Source organism: Salvelinus namaycush, chromosome 17 (genome assembly GCF_016432855.1).
Source record: "Salvelinus namaycush isolate Seneca chromosome 17, SaNama_1.0, whole genome shotgun sequence".
Taxonomy (NCBI): domain Eukaryota; kingdom Metazoa; phylum Chordata; class Actinopteri; order Salmoniformes; family Salmonidae; genus Salvelinus; species Salvelinus namaycush.
Genome location: NC_052323.1, coordinates 22955698 through 22977743, shown reverse-complemented (window position 1 = coordinate 22977743; position 22046 = coordinate 22955698). Strand labels below are relative to the sequence as shown.

Below are 22046 nucleotides of genomic sequence, written 5' to 3'. Positions count from 1 at the left end.
GACAAGTGGCCTTTTATTGTCCCGAGCACAAGGTGCACCTGTGTAATGATCATGCTGTTTAATCAGCTTATTGATAAACCACACCTGTCAGGTGGATGGATTATCTTGGCAAAGGAGAAATGCAAACAAATTTGTGCACATAATGAGTGAAATAAGCTTTTTGTGTTATGGAACATTTCTGGGATCTTTTATTTCAGCTCATGAAACATGGGACCAACACTTCACATGTTGTTCAGTATAGATCATTCTAAGAGACCGCAACAGCCTAGTGTGTTTCTGTTGAGAGAGAGGTGGAAATGCAGTAAGTGTGTTATACTGGACCAAAATAAGATCTGGGCCTGCGTTTCACATTCCACATACGGAGCCCATTAGGAGTGAGGCAGGGCACACGGTTTATATTTCTTCCCCTTCACACCAGAGAGAGAGAGCAGAGGCTTCTCTCACATGATGGTTTTCCTTTTAGACTTAACAAATCCCCCAACAAAGCATCCAATATTGTTTCATTGTAAAATGTCTTTCACCACAGAAGGGAAAGATGTGTGCCCAGGAAGAGCTTCACCATACATACATCAGAGGAGATAAAGGTATGTATGAAGATATCTTTAATGTCCTCTGAGACATTGAGTAAATGTGCATCTACATAAGCTGGATACATTAATATTTCTAAATTGATATTTACACAGATTTTACTGGATAACAGCTAGTCAAACTGACACTGGTTTTGAGTATACTAGCTCAACTAGTATACTCACTGTGCTAGCCTTATTGGTCAATCAACCTCAGCAAAGTGGCAAACATTTAGTTGAAATCTACACAAGCTGCAAGAGGCCTAATGTGAAGTTGGCACCAAAGTGGAATGTTGCCTATACAGGTTATAAGTGTTATTTCTGGCTAGTTAGAGTGGACGCTGGTGACCACAGCGGTCTCCCCGCGCTTGTTCTTGGCTCTGCATATGTATCTTCCAAAGTCGATGGTCTCCAGGTCATCAACGGCCATGACGCTCTGGGAGATGCGGGTGGTGTGTCCCATTCCTCTGTTGATCAGCCTCCACGAATCACGCACACTAACAGGACGGAGGTTCTGAACAGAGCACAGAAAGAGAGGACTAGCTCATATTATAGCTCCCAAAGGAGCTTGATTTGAGCCATTTTCCAGGAGAACAGTAACAAGGGAGGGTGAAATGTGGAGTGTGGAATGATTTGTATGTTTAAAATGTTTTTTTCTCCTTTAACTAGAAAGTCACAATTAAAGCAGCAATCTGCTGTTGAAACAATAACAAAGCGGACTCCCCACCCCTGTCTCTGTAAAAAGCTTAGGGTTGAGACTGTAGAAATGTAACCACTCAAATTTATAGACGAGCTATGACCATCCATGATATCAAAATGATAGTTTTAACCAGGGGCACAACTTTGCTTATAGAAGTGGTGGGGGATGACAAATACACAGTGCATTCGGAAAATATCCAGACCCCTGGACTTTTTCCACATTTTGTTACTTTACAGCCTTATTCTAGAATGGATTAAATAAATAAAAAATGCCCTCAATCTACACACAATACCCCATAATGACAAAGTGTAAACAGGTGTTTACACATTTTTGCAAATGTATTAAAATTATAAACAGCGATACCTTATTTACACAAGTATTCATATCCTTTGCCATGAGACTCAAAATTAATCTTCGGTGCATGTTTCTATAACTTGATTGAAGTCCATCTGTGGTAAATTCAATTGATTGGACATGATTTAGAAAGGCACACACCTGTCTATATAAGGTCCCACAGTTGACAGTGCATGTCAGAGCAAAAACCAAGCCGTGAGGTCGAAGGAATTGGCTGTTGAGCTCCGAGACAGGATTGAGTCGAGGCACAGATTTGGGAAAGGGTATCAAAAAATGTCTACAGCATTGAAAGTCCCCAAGAACACAGTGGCCGCCAACATTCTTAAATGGAAGAAGTTTGGAACCACCAAGACTCTTCCTAGAGCTGGCCACCCTGCCAAACTGAGCAATCGGGGGAGAAGGGCCTTGGTCAGGGAGGTGACCAAGAACCTGATGGTCACTCTGACAGAGCTCCAGAGTTCCTCTGTGGAGATGGGAGAACCTTCCAGAAGGACAACCATCTCTGCAGCACTCCACCAATCAGGCCTTTATAGTAGAGTGGCCACACGGAAGCCACTCCTCAGTAAAAGGCACATGACAGGACGCTTGGAGTTTGTCAAAAGGCACCTAAAGGACTCAGACCATGAGAAACAAGATTCTTTGGTCTGATGAAACCAATATTGAACTCTTTGGCCTGAATGCCAAGCGTCACATCTGGAGGAAACCTGACACCATCACTATGGTGAAGCATGGTGGTGAAAGCATCATGCTGTGGGGATGTTTTTCAGCAACAGGGACTGAGAGTCTAGTCAGGATCAAGGAAAATATGAATGGAGCAAAGTACAGAGAGCTCCTTAATGAAAACCTGCTCCAGAGCGCTCAGGACCTCAGACTGAAGCGAAGGTTGACCTTCCAACAGGACAATGACCCTAAGCACACAGCCAAGACAACGTAGTAGTGGCTTCAGGACAAGTCCCTGAATGCCCTTGAGTGGCCCAGCCAGAGCCCGGACTTGAACCCAATCAAACATCTCTGGAGAGACCTGAAAATAGCTGTGCCGCGACGCTCCCCATCCAACCTGACAGAGCTTGAGAGGATCTGCAGAGAGGAATTAGACAAACTCCCCAAAAACAGGTGTGCCAAGCTTGTAGCATCATACCCAAAAAGACTCAAGGCTGTAATTGCTGCGAAAGGTGCTTCAACAAAGTACTGAGTAAAGGGTCTGAATACTTAAGTAAATGTGATATCATTTTTTTTTTTATATACACTTGCAAACATTTATAAAAAACAGTTTTTGCTTTGTCATTATAAGGTATTGTGTGTAGATTGATGAGGAAAATAAACTATTTAATCAATTTTAGAATATGGTTGTAACGTAACAAAAGGTGGAAAAAGTCAAGGGGTCTGAATATTTTCTGTATGCACTGTGTATGTATGTATGTATGTATGTATGTATGGTATGTATGTATGTATGTATAATATATATATATTTATCCAGTCGGATAAACACTCCAAACAGCCGACCGTTCGGAGGCGTCTGCATGGTCCTAAAGCACACCGTTGCCTTGTTTCGTATCACATTCCAATCATAAAACTGGGGGGGACAAAAAGGCCATTTCAGAATGTGGGGGCACATATCCCCCCCGTCCCCATTAAAAGTTGCGTCCCTGGTTTTAACAATGTTTTGAGGCTATATAGTGTTTGTTTAAATTTACTTTGTTTGCAAACATTGGAGTAAAACAACCTTATACTTTGGGTTCTGAAGGGGTACGACAGTTGAACTAAGCATATGACTCATAAGTTACATTCTTCATTGGATACATATCAATTTATAAGTCCAAAAATGGATGTAGCAACTGCAGATTTCCCTTTAAGGTCAGGCTACGTCTCACAAGCTGAAGAGATGAAACATCAAGATCAAGCATCTCTGAGAAACAGTGACATCCAGTTTACCTGGCCAGGATAGGTCCATGTGAAGGTGACGTCCATCTCTGGCTCTCCCAGGACAGTACAGGTGATGTTGATGTTGTCTCCTCCCCTCGCAGAGGAAAGGGACGCTTCAATGGTAACGTATGGTGGGCCACTGGGCACTGCCAACAGAGTTAAGGAAGGACAAACCACAGAATTAAATAGGACATTTGTTGTAGGATCTGTATGGGACAAACAATTTTATTGACCAGGTGCTGTCCAGGTGGCTACGTGGTTATAGCTGTCACTGACTGTTTTAAGATAGAATACATTTCTAGTGGACAGCAAGGATTGGAAACATACTTTCTTGGTCGACCTCCACCTTAATACTGTTCTCTCCGCCTTCCTGTCAAAACTGAAGTGAGAGATTGATATCACCTGGGCCCAGTTTTTCAGCGATCGGATAGGATTAAATGCATAGAAATATAATGAATAGAACAGCTGTATCATTGACTTGAATACGGTTCTATTGATTCTATTTCTATGGATTTAATCCTATCTGATTGCAAAAATCCGATCAGATAACTTTTTAAAAACTGGGCCCTTAACCACACAGTTTCCATTTCATAAATTCACCACTGATCCATCCCACTTAAAGCAGCCAAAGTGGGTCAATGTTTCCACTGCAGTAGGCACAGGTCCACTTAAACATCGAGCCCTACAGTGGAACAGCCTTTTGATATCACACTCTAAATACACTCTATTCCTGGAAGCTGATGACACACATCAGATCAAGTATGTGTCCCAAATGGCACCCTTTTCCCTTTAGTGCACTACTTTTGACCAGGGCCCCTAGGACTGCACACAGTAGACAGCAGAGCTGATTCATAACTGTGTAAAAGGGTCTCAGATAGAGGTAGACTTCTAATCAATTATTGTGGTAATAGTGAATTGCCTTTGCCTGTCAGTTATTGTTTTAAGTCATTCAAATTTGATACAGAGATGGGGACTCTGATGCTATAATTTAGATTTGTATTTTTTTTTACTTTACTTTTACTAATGTTAATGTGATCACTAGTATTGTGATTTGACAAAAAAAAATCCATATTGTGATATATTGAAAACCAATGTTTTTGTTATGTGTGATGGTGCACGGTTGCTAGGTTCCTACCCTCCACGTAAAGCAGCTGGTACTTTGTGGAGATCTGTGGGATGGCCTTGGTCACAGCCTTGCAGTAAAACACTCCCTGGTGCTCTGGACTGGGCTTCTGGAGGATGAAGCCCTTGGTTGGGTCGTAGGAGACCAGTGTCCCGTCCACTTCCATCTCCTCTGGGGGGACCTCTCTGTGCAGGGACACCTTGGCCAGCGGACTGGTCACACGACATGGGATAACAGCAGTCCTATCCGGACGCAGGTAGACAATCTCAAAGTGGATGGTGGAGGGGACGAAGAGATCATCCTTGTCTGATTGGAGGGGAAGGGGGGACGAGGGTAGAGATGATTTGAAGTAAAGAATTTGAATATACAAACGAGGGGATTAGTCTGAATGGAGGCGATTTAAATAACATGTTTTGCGTTAGGTTGATGAAGTATAAATAGGTTTTACAGTAGTAAAGGCACCCTGCTCACCTGGGAAGTAGATATAAGTCCTGGAGGTGCGGTCGGGGTCTTTGAGACACTCCGATCCGTCACACAGTGTGACCCAGCAGCTGTACATCCCTGTGTCGGCAGCAGAGGGAGACGTCAGGATAAATTGGCTGTACTTGTCACTCTTCTTGATGCTGTATGGTGGGAGTGACACAGACGTTACTATCAGCTGGAGGCATAGTGATGAGATAGAACAAGTCATCTGTTAATCAATGGATTCATCCCAAATTGCACCCTATTCCTTATATAGTGCACTACAAAGCCCTATGGGCCCTGGTCAAAATTAGTGCACTAAATATGGAATCAGGTTCCATTTGGGACGCAACCTTCAGGCCACCTGAGTCGGGAGTCATTGAAGGTGTCCAGGTAGATAGGGTAGGACCAGCCGATGTTACTGCCTTTACAACGCAGCTCTATGTTGTTACCAGGGCTGAGGCTCACGCTCTCTCCCAGCCTCAGGAAACGGCCCTTATCCAGGACCTGGGTCAGGATGGACTGCCCTCTTCCTCCTGCCTCCTTCTCCTTCAATTTGGGGTAGCGAACCTTGGCCCGCTTGCCTCCAGGCCTGATGCGGTTCTCTCCCACCTCCTTCCTACGATTGACCTGCTGGCAGGCACCTAAACCAACAGAGGGAGGGAGGTTAGAACAGTATTAACAGTGACCCACCCCAGCAGGCGTCCACAGCCGTGTCAGAGTCCCACTGTGGAATGACACACCTCCACAGAGACAGACACAGATGCTACAACAAGTTAGCAAGTCTGACATGTTTGAGTTTCCTAGTTTCGACTAGCATCTGAACACAGCAAAAGAGACAGAGACAGTCAGAGTAGTAAGGAACAATGCAGTGTTCCCATCTAGAAAGCTACTCAATAATATAACACACAGCTGTAACAACCGCAGAACAGGAAACATGGGAGTTTTCCTTGCTGCCACATGTCCAGACCTCAACAACTCCCATCTGTCTGCAATATATTCTATATAGTGTGATAGTTTTGTATAAATTATGGATTTGTTGATTCTGTTATTTGAGTTAGTTTAATTAATGGGATATGGGGTATGTTCCAGACAAAACATATTACAGGTATATTTAGGGGAACAGATTTGTCAACAGCATAATAGTTCTGACTTTTGATGATATTTCAGCTCATTGTTTGTTTCATTTGTTCTGTATTGGACATTTGGAAAGCAGAGATCTCTAAAATGAAAAGCAGGTTAATTGATGACACCTTTTGCATGCTCTAAATGCTGGTCTTAAAGTTCTGCTGAATAAACACTCATGCTCCCGAGTGGCGCAGCGGTCTCAGTGCTTGAGGCGTCAAATCCCGACTGTATCACAACCGGCAGTGATTGGGAGTCCCATAGGGTGGTGCACAACTGGCCCAGCGTCGTCTGGGTTTGGCCGGTGTAGGCCGTCATTGTAAATAAGAACTTGTTCTTAACTGACTTGCCTATTTAAATAAAGGTTACATATTTTTTTTAAGTAAAAAAACAAAATGCAAGCCACATCAAATACCACAGAAATATACAGTGAGTTCCAACAGTATTGGAACAGTAACAATTATAATCATTTTTGGGCTCTGTACTCCAGCACTTTGGATTTAAAATGATACCATGACTATGAGGTTAAAATGCAGGATGCTACTATGATTACAGATAATCCTGAATGAATCATGAATAATGATGCACGAGAAAGTTAGACGCACAAATATCATACCAACAAGGTTAGCATTTTTTGGGGGTGGGGGGGGGGGTATGATATTCATGTGTCTAACTTTCTCAAGCATAATTATTTATGATTCATTCAGGATTATCTGTGGTAGCATCCACATTAATGTAGAAGTGTTTAGAAACATTCTTATTTACAATAAAAGTAACTCCAAAATGACACAACACATTATTTAACATTCATTTCGATTGGGCACAAAATAATCTGAAACACAACGAAAACAAACGGCAAATACATCCAATAAATTTCTAGTCACAAGCTTGATATGAAGCCATAGCGTGCGCAAAAAGTACTGTAATTTCTAAACGATTCACCCGATATTGATGAAAAAACCCTCAAATGAAAGTTGATAGTCTGCACTTTAACCTCATAGTCGTATCATTTCAAAGTGCTGGAGTACGGAGCCAAAACAACAAAAGTGTCTCTGTCCCAATACTTCTGGTGCTCACTGTACTTCATAAAATTGACAAAATATGTATTGTTTGTGCAGGTCTTTTCCAGAGTGACCAAACACCACAGAAACTATTCTGTAAAAACGATGTTGCTATTGTGACCAATCCTTGTGTGATTTCTAAAATCACTGCTATCACTTTCTTACCCATTAGGGAAATTATTTTCAGACTATGCCTTTCCCCCTCACTCCCGTCGCTGTTTAACTAAACGGCAACGTCAAGAAGTATGAGATTATCTAATCCCAAAGGCTGCTCTCCGATTACAGCAAAGCAGTTATGGCGGAATCGACGGAAATCGCAGTGTATTCAGGACTCAGGAAAACACACAAAGAAGAAGACATGGTGGATCAGAAAGTTACTCACCATTTTGGAGCTCCAGCCAGAGTATGGCCAGAGTTAAAAGGACCCAGCAGGGCTTCATGGTGAGTAGACCGGACGGAGCAGCAGGTGAGCGGGACGCGAAGGGGACTAGATGAGCAGTGAGAGGGACCCAGCAGGAGAGATGTCAGACCTGGGTGCTACACTGCCTGGATCTCAGCAGGCTCCAGCAGCCTTGTTTAGATTAGATGAATATATGCATCCTCCTCAGTGGAATGAAGGAGAAGAGAAGAAAGGGGAATCTCTCTCTCTACCTCTTGCTCTTTCTCTCTCTGTGAAGATGCATGCTCTGATGCCCTCTGGTGGGCTGGGGCGAACATTTATTTACAGTTTATAAAGGAGATTTAATGAGGTACACACAACCCTATTTGGGTTTTATTGAGAGAACCACAGATAAACCTGGATGTCCAGACCCAAATTCTAAACCAAGTAGGTTTTTATTACCAATTATTAATATCAACCATTTACAACAGACAGACAAGCAGTTATATATCCTCCCCTCACTGAGTTACTGCAATGTCTGACAATGTGCAGAACACTCACAGAATACACTCTTGCATAAACTGATCTTATTAAAAAAATACATTTATTGACAATAGTACAGTTAGTAGAAACAATGGAAAACTATGTCACTACATAATGGGTACATTTACAGAGGATCATTCTGTTTATATTTTTTATAAGCTACAACACTAGCTACATATGTCTGCAACCCTGATCTAGGTCCTCGGGAACATAATGTGCTCTGCTCTTTTGTTCCACGTTTAATTAACCTTACTCAACTTAAATCGATCAAGTTAAATCAAATGTAAAAAAAATTATAATAATGCTTTTGCAGTAAATTATCATGACATGATATAGCATAACCTCAGCCACTTATCTTTCAAGAAGATCAAATGCAAATGTACATCAAATTCATCTAAACTAAGATTGTTCAGGATTTCTCAATACCGGAGGTTGAGGTGGAACTCTGAGATCATCATCATACCACAGGTCTCAATACCGGAGGTTGGGGTGGAACTCTGAGATCATCATCATACCACAGGTCTCAATACCGGAGGTTGAGGTGGAACTCTGAGATCATCATCATACCACAGGTCTCAATACCGGAGGTTGAGGTGGAACTCTGAGATCATCATCATACCACAGGTCTCAATACCAGAGGTTGAGGTGGAACTCTGAGATCATCATCATACCACAGGTCTCAATACCGGAGGTTGAGGTGGAACTCTGAGATCATCATCATACCACAGGTCTAAGAGCTCTATCAGTGGATTAACTGCAACTGAACACCCTAAAATACTTCCCTAACTAGGGTTGTAAAAATCTGGTAACTTCCCCAAAACTCCTAGGTATGTCAGAAATCCTAATTGGAGGATTTCCTGCTTATTCCCCCTTGATTCCAGGAATCTTCCAACAGGCATTTATGGAAAACCTGGGAATTTGGGAAAAGTTACATGATTTTTGCCTCTGCTGCTCCAAGAGAAGAATGTTAAAAAGCAATATCTCTCTCACTGCTCATCCATATCAAACCCCATAAATTGGTTGTGAAACCAAGGTAGAGTTACAAAGTAGACATAATACACTTTTTGGACACAAAACGAGAGGAGGAGAGGGGAGGGAAGGGAGGGGAGGAGAACCGTTAAATACTGATCAAGCTCCGATTTGGAGTAGAATATTAATGCAAAAAAGCATGGAACATTTAAACACTGAAAGACCAGTTTAACTTGAATCTGTTGAATAATGTCATTAACTGTCACTTTCCCTGGGATATTATCCTGCAAAACATGTACGGTACATCTTGTATGTGATGCTAAGAAACTATTCAGAAAACAGTGAAGGGACTAGCATCAAATGAGAAAAGCGACTCTAGGTGGCCTGTAGAGCATATTTTGTCAAGAAATGGCAAATTTCAAGACAGTCCAGTCCATCGTCTAGCAATAACAGACAAAAAAATCTCCCAAAGGACTTAAGAAGATATGTAACACTTGCACACAAAAAAATACAGCAATGCAAAAACGGTCTTTTGTATGGAATGTGATATCAAACACTGAACAAGCAATTCTCTTATTCACTCCACTTCGATTTCATACAATCTTCACGACACGATTGTGAAAACGATTATGACGGCAACATATCCAAGTAATCAGAATAGAACATTTATAAAGACTAGTTAAACTTGTGTTCGATTAGAACACCAACAACACCTGTTGCAAGAACATTAAGAGAACATTAAGACAAGAAGTCAAATAGAGCACACACTAAATCATTAGTACCATTATGGAAAACACACGTCAGATGAACATTTCAGAAATACCATTCACCAACAGTTAAATCCCATTTGTGATTGTAATAAATTGATATGCACACATAACATGATGCATGTGCATATATATGCCAAGAATGAAATGAATATTCTGTGTGTGCATGTTAGTATGTCTGTTTACGTTTGTACAGAATGTACATTCAGAATGTGGCCACTATTTAGAAGCAAATGAATGGTTTAGTGTACATGTCATTAACCCTGGAAAGAGTTAGTTTTAGAGTTAGTTTTTTCAGCAAGATTAGAAAATTGTCTGTGCTTCGCTAACAGGGTATTAATACTAGCATAGTGTGACCTACTGAACTTTCTACACTAAGACAATAGATTCCAACAGCAAACTTCCTGTATAAGCTGACTTAGGATATACAGTGACAGAAAAAGACATAGAAATTTAGGCCAAAACCAAATACAAAGCCTTTCCACAGTCAGTCCATGACTGTAATTGTAATAGGAAATGCAAAACCTGTCATTTCCTGTTTTCTGTCTCTTCTTGTAGACTGTTGGAGATGCCTCCACACCTCTCTGACCAATCAGCCTTTCCTACTTGGTCACATCGTCATGGAGACAGAGATCGATAATGAGCCCACCTCACTGCTCCAAATCACATGACCATTGATACAGTATACTGCAGCTCCACTGGGAGAATGGCATGTGACTGAGGCACAGATGGCATGTAGCTGTATAAACAGATGTAGGATCTTAATTTGACCAGTATTGCCACAGCAAAATAATCCTGCAGCAACAGGATTTGAACGTTTAGTCCATAATGTTGCTTGATCAGTGGTTAGTTTATTAGCTGGCCAAAATTAGGCTACATGAAAAGTGCAATACTGTTAATATAACCGTGTGTTAGTGTGGGATTTCAGGGAATTTATGTAAATCAAGAAGCTCATCTGCATTTCCTGCGGTTCAGGATAATCCTCAGCAACAAAAGAGTAATCAAATTAAGATCCTACATCTGTAGTGTATTTAGTTGATAGCTGCTGTGTGCTTGTACTGTGTCTGTGTCTGTGTCTTGGCTGGGGCAGGGGCCACCAGGTGACCTTCTAGAGTCTGTGTGGATCCCTGATCTTTCTTTAACACTGGCTGGTCTTCTCTGGACCCTTGTTCTTCTTCTCCTGCTTGGCACTGCTGCTGAGGGAGTCCTGGAGCCTGCGCTGGCGCTCCACACTGTGCCACATTCCGTAGCCAAAGTAGATTAGGAAACCTGGAGGGAGGAAGACAGGGAGACCGAGAAGGCCTGGTTACAAAAGAGTTTCCCATCTGCAGGCCTGGGGCGAGCCAGCAGGTGGACATCTAGATAGATTCACCTCAATGTGTTTGAGGCTTCAGAGATGTTGGAGGGCGGCACCTACCCACAGCCATCCATATGGAGAAGCGTATCCAGGTGTCTCCACTCAGCTGGACCATGAGGTAAACATTGACAAATATACTCAGGATGGGAAGAAATGGGATGAGTGGAACCTGTATGAATAGACAACCGAGAGTCTAACCATCAGTAACACAGCTTATTGTATCCTCCAACTGCAACCTGAGAGCCTGAAACTGACATGGTATGAAATCATTGTACATCATTTTTTGAAAACTTTATGGGGTCATGGTGCAGTAGGCTGATTCTGCCTAAAAAATATAGTAATCTGTGTAGGTACCATGAAGGAGACCTTCCTGCTGGTTTGAGGCTGTTGACAGATGAGAACCACACAGCCAATGAAGATCACCAGGGACAGGGCCAGACAACACAGGATCCAGGTCTCCATGCGAATGATGGCATATCCATGGTAGGTGGTCAGAGCACTGATCACACACACCACCAACACTGTGGACAGACAATACACAGACTTAAATAATTATCCACGGCAATGATTTGTCCACCACTGGTGAGACAACATCAGATACAACAACATTGTAACATTGTGAACATTTCAAATGGCCATCATGGAGTTTAAGAATAGATCAGCGATGCAATGCAAACCTAAGAGACAGACCGCCATGTTGACCACAGAGGAGGACTGTTCTGTGGGTACCAGTGGAGGATTGAGCACCGTCTGCAGGGTGGAACCTCCTTGCTTCAGCATGTTGATGTGGGACTCAGACTCTGTCAGCTCCGACTCCCCTTCCGGTGATGTCAGGCAATCCTTCTCCCTGTTACAGCCCGGCTTTCCATAGAGCAGGTCCGGCTGGTACCTGAAAGACACGACAGACACTTATTTTGTCTTATTTAGTTTCACAACCAAAAGACAGGAACATTAGTGGTTTGGCATCGTATTTGGTGGGTTTGCTATTAAATCTCTTAGACGTAAAGTCCCCTGTTTAGGGGACCTGCGTGGTTCTGGTACCGGTTCCGACTGACATTTTCACTTAGAAATGTATCTGTGGACACCATAGATCGAAATGGCTTGCATTGAGCGGTAGCCCTGATTCTCACTGACACAGGAGTATGTCCACAGACAGAAGGGGAAACCCAGACACATCACCGGGCTATAAAGCTGAATCATTCATTTAGAATGTTTTCTCACCACCATTTATGGTAATGAGAGAAAGTCCAGTTGCGGGTAGTGGATTAGGATGGAACCAAGTGAAACTGGCCCGATATTCTGGTAATTTTCTCATCGATGAAACAGCTGATCTCAATACATTTTTCTGTTCCCAAAACTACAATCTGTTACAACCACAGTGCACTAAGTTTTATAGACTTGACACTTTGCCAAAGTAAAAAAAATGGCATTGTTTAGAAGGAGGAAAGGGGGATACCTAGTCAGTTGTACACATGAATGCATTCCACTGAAATGTGCCTTCCGCATTTAACCTAACCCCTCTGAATCAGAGAGGTGCCAAGGGCTGCTTTAATCAACATCCACATAACAGTGCCTTGCTCAGGGGCAGAACAACTGTTTTTTATCTTGTCAGCTTGGAGATTCGATCCAGCAATCTTTTGGTTACTGGCCCAAAACTCCTACCCGCCAGACTACCTGCCACCGAGCCCAAGGCCAAATTGAGTTTGTGCACACGCACAGTTCACAGTGGAGGCGTTCTCTAATGGAAATATGCAAATACATGCTATAACACACTAATAGGATCTCGCTAGCTCGTTGCTTGTTCTGCCCACCTCCTTGCTTGGCTCTGCCCACCTCCTTGCTTGGCTCTGCCCACCTCCTTGCTTGGCTCTGCCCACCTCCTTGCTGGCTCTGCCCACCTCCTTGCTTGGCTCTGCCCACCTCCTTGCTTGGCTCTGCCCACCTCCTTGCTTGGCTCTGCCCACCTCCTTGCTTGGCTCTGCCCACCTCCTTGCTTGGCTCTGCCCACCTCCTTGCTTGTTCTGCCCACCTCCTTGCTTGTTCTGCCCACCTCCTTGCTTGGCTCTGCCCACCTCCTTGCTTGGCTCTGCCCACCTCCTTGCTTGGCTCTGCCCACCTCCTTGCTTGGCTCTGCCCACCTCCTTGCTTGGCTCTGCACACCTCCTTGCTTGTTCTGCACACCTCCTTGCTTGTTCTGCACACCTCCTTGCTTGTTCTGCACACCTCCTTGCTTGTTCTGCACACCTCCTTGCTTGTTCTGCCCACCTCCTTGCTTGGCTCTGCCCACCTCCTTGCTTGGCTCTGCCCACCTCCTTGCTTGGCTCTGCCCACCTCCTTGCTTGGCTCTGCCCACCTCCTTGCTTGGCTCTGCCCACCTCCTTGCTTGGCTCTGCCCACCTCCTTGCTTGGCTCTGCCCACCTCCTTGCTTGGCTCTGCCCACCTCCTTGCTTGGCTCTGCCCACCTCCTTGCTTGGCTCTGCCCACCTCCTTGCTTGTTCTGCCCACCTCCTTGCTTGCTCTGCCCACCTCCTTGCTTGCTCTGCCCACCTCCTTGCTTGCTCTGCCCACCTCCTTGCTTGCTCTGCACACCTCCTTGCTTGTTCTGCACACCTCCTTGCTTGTTCTGCACACCTCCTTGCTTGGCTCTGCCCACCTCCTTGCTTGGCTCTGCCCACCTCCTTGCTTGGCTCTGCCCACCTCCTTGCTTGGCTCTGCCCACCTCCTTGCTTGGCTCTGCCCACCTCCTTGCTTGGCTCTGCCCACCTCCTTGCTTGGCTCTGCCCACCTCCTTGCTTGTTCTGCACACCTCCTTGCTTGTTCTGCACACCTCCTTGCTTGTTCTGCACACCTCCTTGCTTGTTCTGCACACCTCCTTGCTTGTTCTGCACACCTCCTTGCTTGTTCTGCCCACCTCCTTGCTTGTTCTGCCCACCTCCTTGCTTGTTCTGCCCACCTCCTTGCTTGGCTCTGCCCACCTCCTTGCTTGGCTCTGCCCACCTCCTTGCTTGGCTCTGCCCACCTCCTTGCTTGGCTCTGCCCACCTCCTTGCTTGTTCTGCCCACCTCCTTGCTTGGCTCTGCCCACCTCCTTGCTTGTTCTGCCCACCTCCTTGCTTGTTCTGCCCACCTCCTTGCTTGTTCTGCCCACCTCCTTGCTTGTTCTGCCCACCTCCTTGCTTGTTCTGCCCACCTCCTTGCTTGTTCTGCCCACCTCCTTGCTTGTTCTGCCCACCTCCTTGCTTGGCTCTGCCCACCTCCTTGCTTGTTCTGCACACCTCCTTGCTTGGCTCTGCCCACCTCCTTGCTTGGCTCTGCACACCTCCTTGCTTGTTCTGCCCACCTCCTTGCTTGGCTCTACCCACCTCCTTGCTTGGCTCTGCCCACCTCCTTGCTTGGCTCTGCCCACCTCCTTGCTTGGCTCTGCCCACCTCCTTGCTTGTTCTGCCCACCTCCTTGCTTGTTCTGCCCACCTCCTTGCTTGCTCTGCACACCTCCTTGCTTGGCTCTGCACACCTCCTTGCTTGGCTCTGCACACCTCCTTGCTTGTTCTGCACACCTCCTTGCTTGTTCTGCCCACCTCCTTGCTTGTTCTGCCCACCTCCTTGCTTGTTCTGCCCACCTCCTTGCTTGTTCTGCCCACCTCCTTGCTTGGCTCTGCCCACCTCCTTGCTTGTTCTGCCCACTATGACTAATTTGCTCCGACTGTAAACGTCAAAGATTAACTATTTTGGCTTAGTTATGAATACACTATATCCCGAAAAGTATTTGGACAACACCTAATTCCAAAATCATGGGCATTAATATGGAGTTAGTCCCCCTTTGCTGCTATAACAGCCTCCACTCTTCTGGGATGGCTTTCCGCTAGATGTTGGAACATTGCTGCAGGGACATGCTACCATTCAGTCACGAGCATTAGTGAGGTCGGGCACTGATGTTGGGCGATTATGCCTGGCTGGCAGTCGGCGTTCCAGTTCATCCCAAAGGTGTTCGATGGAGTTGAGGTCAGGGCTCTGTGCGGACCAGTCAAGGTCTTACACACCAATCTCGACAAACCATTTCTGTATGGACCTCGCTTTGTGCACGGAGGCATTGCTATGCTGAAACAGGAAAAGGCCTTTCCCAAACTGTTGCCACAAAGTGGAAGTACAGAATCGTCTAGAATGTCATTGTATGCTGTAGTGTTAAGATTCCCGGAACTAAAGGGCCTAGCCAGAACCATGAAAAACAGCCCTAGACCAACAGCTCCCCCCCCCCCCCCCCCCCCCCCCCCGCAGCTACTCGCCCAAGCATCCCCAGCTTCTCCTTCACCCAAATCCAGATAGCAGATGTTCTGAAAGAGCTGCAAAACCTGGACCCGTACAAATCAGCTGGGCTTGACAATCTGGACCCTCTCTTTCTAAAACTATCCGCCACCATTGTTGCAACCCTTATTACCAGCCTGTTCAAACTCTCTTTCGTATCGTCCGAGATCCCCAAAGATTGGAAAGCTGCCACGGTCATCCCCCTCTTCAAAGGGGGTGACACCCTAGACCCAAACTGTTACAGACCTATATCCATCCTGCCCTGCCTATCTACAGTCTTCGAAAGCCAAGTTAATAAACAGATCACTGACCATTTCGAATCCCACCGTACCTTCCTCCGCTGTGCAATCAGGTTTCCGAGCCGATCACGGGTGCACCTCAGCCACGCTCAAGGTACTGAACGATATCATAACCGGCATCGATAAAAGACAGTACTGTGCAGCCGTCTTCATCAACTTGGCCTAGGCTTTCGACTCTGTCAATCACCTTATTGTTATCGGCAGACTCAATAGCCTTGGATTTTCTAATGACTGCCTCGCCTGGTTCACCAACTACTTTGCAGACAGAGTTCAGTGTGTCAAATCGGAGGGCCTGTTGTCCGGACCTCTGGCAGTCTCTATGGGGGTACCACAGGGTTCAATTCTCAGGCCAACTCTCTTCTCTGTATATATCAACGATGTCGGTCTTGCTGCGGGTGATTCCCTGATCCACCTCTACGCAGACGACACCATTCTGTATACATCTGGCCCTTCTTTGGACCCTGTGCTAACTAACCTCCAAACAAGCTTCAATACCAAACAACACTCCTTTCGTGGCCTCCAACTGCTCTTAAACGCTAGTTTAAAACCAAATGCATGCTTTTCAACCGTTCGCTGACCGCACCCACCCGCCCGACTAGCATCACCACCCTGGACGGTTCCGACCTAGAATATGTGGACAACTATAAATACCTAGGTGTCTGGTTAGACTGTAAACTCTCCTTCCAGACTCATATTAAACATATCCAATCCAAAATCAAATCTAGAATCGGCTTTCTATTTCGCAACAAAGCCTCCTTCACTCACGCCGCCAAACTTACCCTAGTAAAACTGACTATCCTACCGATCCTCGACTTCGGCGATGTCATCTACAAAATAGCTTCCAATACTCTACTCAACAAACTGGATGCAGTCTATCACAGTGCCATCCGTTTTGTTACCAAATCACCTTATACCACCCACCACTGCGACCTGTATGCTCTAGTCGGCTGGCCCTCGCTACATATTCGTCGCCAGACCCACTGGCTCCAGATCATCTATAAGTCTATGCTAGGTAAAGCTCCGCCTTATCTCAGTTCACTAGTCACGATAACAACACCCACCCATAGCACACGTTCCAGCAGGTATATCTCACTGATCATCCCCAAAGCCAACACCTCATTTGGCCGCCTTTCCTTCCAGTTCTCTGCTGCCAGTGACTGGAACGAATTGCAAAAAGTTGGAGACTTATATTTCCCTCACCAACTTTAAACATCCGCTATCTGAGCAGCTAACCGATCGCTGCAGCTGTACATAGCCCATCTGTAAATAACCCACCCAATCTACCTACCTCATCCCCATATTGTTTTTATTTACTTTTCTGCTCTTTTGCACACCAGTATCTCTACTTGCACATCATCATCTGCTCATTTATCACTCCAGTGTTAATCTGCTAAATTGTAATTATTCGCTCCTATGGCCTATTTATTGCCTACCTCCTCATGCCTTTTGCACACACTGTATATAGACTTTCTTTTTTTTCTACTGTGTCATTGACTTGTTTATTGTGTTATTGGCTTGTTTATTGTTTATTCCATGTGTAACTCTGTGTTGTTATCTGTGTCACACTGCTTTGCTTTATCTTGGCCAGGTCGCAGTTGTAAATGAGAACTTGTTCTCAACTAGCCTACCTGGTTAAATAAAGGTTAAATCAAAATTAAATAAAAAATACAATTATTCCTCCTTCACCAAACATTACAGTTGGCCCTATGCATTCGGGCAGGTAGCATTCTCCTGGCATCCGCCAAAACCAGATTAGTCTATCGGACTGCCAGATGGTGAAGCGTGATTCATCACTTCAGAGAACATGTTTCCACTGCTCCGGAGTGCAATGGTGGCTAGCTTTACACCACTTCAGCCGACGCTTGGCATTGCGAATGGTGATCTTAGGCTGCTGCTCAGCCATGGAAACCCATTTCATGAAGCTCCCGAAGAACATTTATTGTGCTGAAGTTGCTTTCAGAGGCAGTTTGGAACTCGGTAGTGAGTGTTGCAACCGAGGACAGACGGTTTTTAAGCACTACACGCTTCAGCACTCGGTGGTCCTGTTCTGTGGGTGGCTTACCACTTAGCGGCTGAGCGGTTGTTGCTCCTAAACGTTTCCACTTCACAATAACAGCACTTACAGTTGACCGGGGTAGCTCTAGCAGAACAGAAATTTGACGAACTGACTTGATGGAAAGGTGCCACATTGAAAGTGGTGCCACGTTGAAAGTCACTGATCATAAAAAAAGCTAGCTAACTGATGGATGCAAACAAAGTTCTTCCCCAGAAATATAGCAAAACGACATAATCTGTTTCAGTAGCTATAGTTGGCTAACTAACTATATAGCTAGGTGTCATCATCTAAGATAACCCTGATTTATAAAACAGTTCTTATTTGATTAATGGTAGTCGGACCCATCTATGGGAAGCTAGCCACAATAAAGGATTAGCCACAATAGTGGACTTTGCAATTAGCCTTCAAAATAAAAGTATGTCATTGATTGTGATGCAAATGAATACAAATACTAGAAGTATTCCATAATTGAATAGATCATGCTAAACGAGGTTGGAATGTTGTTATATCAAATCAACAAAAGACAATAATTTGTTAATTTGACAAAAATCTGTTGAAATCACACTGGATGTATTACACTTTAGAATTGCATTGGGGGGCATACTTATTTCACTGTACAGCCTTACCTATGGATTGTGGTATCAGTCTACTCAGCGACACCCAGAGAACATTAGCGTCATAGCTCTTATTGCGGGACTCTGAAACAACTGTGAATTGAGCCACGTTTATTGTCAGCCTACTATGTGTATTGAACACTATTCCAGAGGAAAAACAATACTACGTGGGTGTTTTGGAGTCTGATAACTCTGAGGAGGACGTTGGGAAAAAATATCTTGGGTATTGAGTGATACCCCATTTCATTGATCCCCACTCCTTAGGTAAAGCTGTACAGTGCAATATGAATGTCAATACACACAATAGGCTGACTGGGGAGGTGATTTCACACAGTCACATAAGAGCTACAACGCTAATATTTGTATAAACTCTTCACAGTTGTGTTCTGTGGTAGTCACCAAGTAGACTGATACCCCATTTCATTGCTTCACATTCCAAACTTGTTTAACAAATATGGCATGATTCCACCAATTGTAACCTTCTGCCTCACTTTCAAATAGGTACCTTTATTTTGAAGGCAAACCGCAAATTCCACTGTTGTACCTAATACTTATTGTGGCTAGCTTCACAACACATAACCCAGTCTGGTCGAGCCTCACTAGCCAGATGAAGCTAGCTGGCTGCTAATTACGATAGCTTTGGGCAACAGGGTTAAGTAGCTGGCTAGCTATTTATTTTCATGAGCTGAAGTTCAATTTCAATAGGTGAACAACAAGTGGCTACCTAGCTAATATTTACACACAAGGATTCCTAAATCATTGCTAAGAATAATGAAAATCACTGCAGTTTCAGGCTTGTTGTATTGGTGATAGCTAGGTACCAAGCTAAAGCTACCCCAGAAGTTGAGGTCGAACAAATTATGCTTTATTATCAACACGGTAATGTAAACACATCGTTCGTAGCCGGTGTTTGCTTGTTTGCAGACTTTTTTGTACAGCTTTGACAGTACTACAGAAAGTAGTGGTGTCGCTTGGCTTGCACCTGCAAATTCAGAACACATACATTTTATAATAGAACTGTGTTATTTGACGTGTCAAAATAAAACGTACTTAATGCGTCAAATAGTGTTATTTGAATTTGCAGGTGCAAGCCAAGCGACACCACTACTGTCTGTAGTACTGTTTTGATATGCAAAGACCCAAACGGCGCTCCATAGTGAAACACATTATGTTCATACAGGTGGGCATTGTTTTGTCCTCTCCTCCCTGTGTCGCATGGTGGGCCCCTAGAGTCAACATGTGACACTGATACTTGAGTGCACTGCTTCCTGAGTACATGCTGATATTTACTCAAACTTTCTAAACATACAAGATTCATCTGGCTTTGTCATAATTTGGATGTTGTTCCGAAATACTTCCCGAAAGAAATGTAGGCTATGTTGACCAAGAAACACGCTGTTCTGTTTCTGTTTGGAGTCAAAGGGTTATTTCCCTGGAAGATATTCATCTGAACTTCATAGCCTACAACTCTAAACAGGATGGTGTGTTTCTTGAATCTCGATTCGCATGCAACGAAAGGTTGAGTAAACATCAGCTTGAACTCAAGAAGTCATTTCACTACTTCCACACAAAGGAAGCATTCAGACCGATTACATCATAGCTCTGATTCAATAACACAAGCTGCATATTACTCTAACAGGGTAATGATATTTGCTTTATTTTCCACACAAGCATGGCTACCTACACTGCGGCTGTGTCAATTGTATCAAGTGCCTTCACCCCACTGAATCAAGCTGCCTCGCTATAGGTCTTAGGGTGGATTGATAATAATATAGTTATTTAGCATTAGCAGATGCTTTTATCGGTAGTGACTTTCAGTTACCACACATATTCAAGTCGTTCTTGAATTGCAAGGGGATTTGGGCATGGCATTTTGAGAAAAAAAAGATGTTCATTATTCTAGATGTTTATTAAATTGTATTTGGGTACATCTTCCCATTCTAAATCCACTAATATGGCAGCGTAATGACTTTAAATCATTTTTACCATTATGATAACATTGTGCCACCAGTAGGAGTAGTAACACCAATGACGGTAACACCAATTACACATTTTAGGTCATTGAGGATTTTCTTAAATTGAGACCACATATGCTAAAATCTTAGGCCATTAACCCTTTAAAATAATTTACTAAAGTGATATGGTTAATCATGTTGCTCACAATGTGATTGTCCTTCATTTAAATTGAGTAACACCAATTACACTGTTTATTTAGACACCAAAATATCAGTGGAATCCTAAAATGTATGACATAGTAAAAGTGTTTGATTAGCTAATAATTTTCTTTAATATAGACCCTTCCACTGATAGCAATGTGCCACTGGAGAGAATGCTCAATGTCTGTTTATATCTTTGTAATGAGTGATTATCAAGGTGGTAACAACAATGACATTAAACACATTATATTTGTAAATATATATATATATATATTTGAATAGCCTTTGTTCTTGTTTTTGTAGAAAAAAAAATATTTCACCTTTATTTAACCAGGCAGGCTAGTTGAGAACAAGTTCTCATTTGCAACTGCGACCTGGCCAAGATAAAGCAAAGCAGTTCGACACACACAACAACACAGAGTTACACATGGAATAAACAAACATACAATCAAAAATACAGTAGAACAATCTATATACAGCATGTGCAAATGAGGTAGGATAAGAGAGGTAAGGCAATAAATAGGCCATAGTGGCAAAGTAATTACAATATAGCAATTAAACACTGAAATGGTAGTATGTGCAGAAGATTAATGTGCAAGTTGAGATACTGGGGTGCAAAGGAGCAAAATAAATAAATACAGTATGGGGATGGGGTCGATTGGATGGGCTATTTACAGATGAGCTATGCACAGGTGCAGTGATCTGTGACCTGCTCTGACAGCTGGTGCTTAAAGCTAGTGAGGGAGGTAAGAATCTCCAGCTTCAGAGATTTTTGCAGTTCGTTCCCGTCATTGGCTGCAGAGAACTGGAAGGAGAGGCGGCCAAAGGAAGAATTGGCTTTGGGGGTGACCAGTGAGATATACCTGCTGGAGCGCGTGCTACGGGTGGGTGCTGCTATGGTGACCAGTGAGCTGAGATAAGGCGGGGCTTTACCTAGCAGAGACTTGTAGATAACCTGGAGCCAGTGGGTTTAGCAACGAGTATGAAGCGAGGGCCAGCCAACGATATCATACAGGTCGCAGTGGTGGGTAGTATATGGGGCTTTGGTGACAAAACGGATGGCACTGTGATAGACTGCATCCAATTTGTTGAGTTGAGTATTGGAGGCTATTTTGTAAATGGCATCGCCGTTGTCGAGGATCGGTAGGATGGTCAGTTTTACAAGGGTATGTTTGGCAGCGTGAGTGAAGGATGCTTTGTTGCGAAATAGGAAGCCGGTTCTAGATTTAATTTTGGATTGGAGATGTTTAATATGAGTCTGGAAGGAGAGTTTACAGTCTAACCAGACACC

At 44.0% G+C, this 22046-nt stretch overlaps 2 protein-coding genes across 3 annotated transcripts in view; both read right to left on the bottom strand.

Annotated features, from left to right (window-relative positions):
• Nucleotides 1-157: 157 nt before the first annotated feature.
• Nucleotides 158-7985, bottom strand: pdgfrl (platelet-derived growth factor receptor-like). Its single transcript, XM_039012463.1, has 6 exons — nt 7697-7985; nt 5493-5772; nt 5138-5289; nt 4679-4972; nt 3553-3689; nt 158-1080 (listed from the first exon to the last, which is right to left on the bottom strand). The coding sequence occupies exons 1-6, from the start codon at nt 7752-7754 to the stop codon at nt 892-894; spliced, it is 1110 nt and encodes a 369-aa protein (XP_038868391.1). The 5' UTR covers nt 7755-7985; the 3' UTR covers nt 158-891.
• Nucleotides 7986-8129: 144 nt separating this feature from the next.
• The window catches only part of slc7a2 (solute carrier family 7 member 2), a 30824-nt gene continuing 16907 nt past the window's right edge, over nt 8130-22046 (bottom strand). For both annotated transcript variants that reach the window (XM_039012461.1, XM_039012462.1), the window contains exons 9-12: nt 12007-12218; nt 11684-11850; nt 11390-11498; nt 8130-11241 (exon numbers count right to left, since the gene is read on the bottom strand). In XM_039012461.1, the coding sequence (XP_038868389.1) occupies nt 11111-11241; nt 11390-11498; nt 11684-11850; nt 12007-12218 (619 nt within the window). In that variant the 3' untranslated portion in view covers nt 8130-11110. The remainder of the gene's footprint in view (nt 11242-11389; nt 11499-11683; nt 11851-12006; nt 12219-22046) is intronic.

Excerpts from the sequence above, each read along its gene's own strand:
- pdgfrl (XM_039012463.1), bottom strand. The coding sequence starts at position 7,754 with ATGAAGCCCTGCTGGGTCCTTTTAACTCTGGCCATACTCTGGCTGGAG. Across the intron at positions 5,290-5,492 it reads TTCAATGACTCCCGACTCAG|CATCAAGAAGAGTGACAAGT; the intron begins GTGGCCTGAAGG and ends CCCACCATACAG. Across the intron at positions 3,690-4,678 it reads CCAGCTGCTTTACGTGGAGG|TGCCCAGTGGCCCACCATAC; the intron begins GTAGGAACCTAG and ends CTCTGTTGGCAG.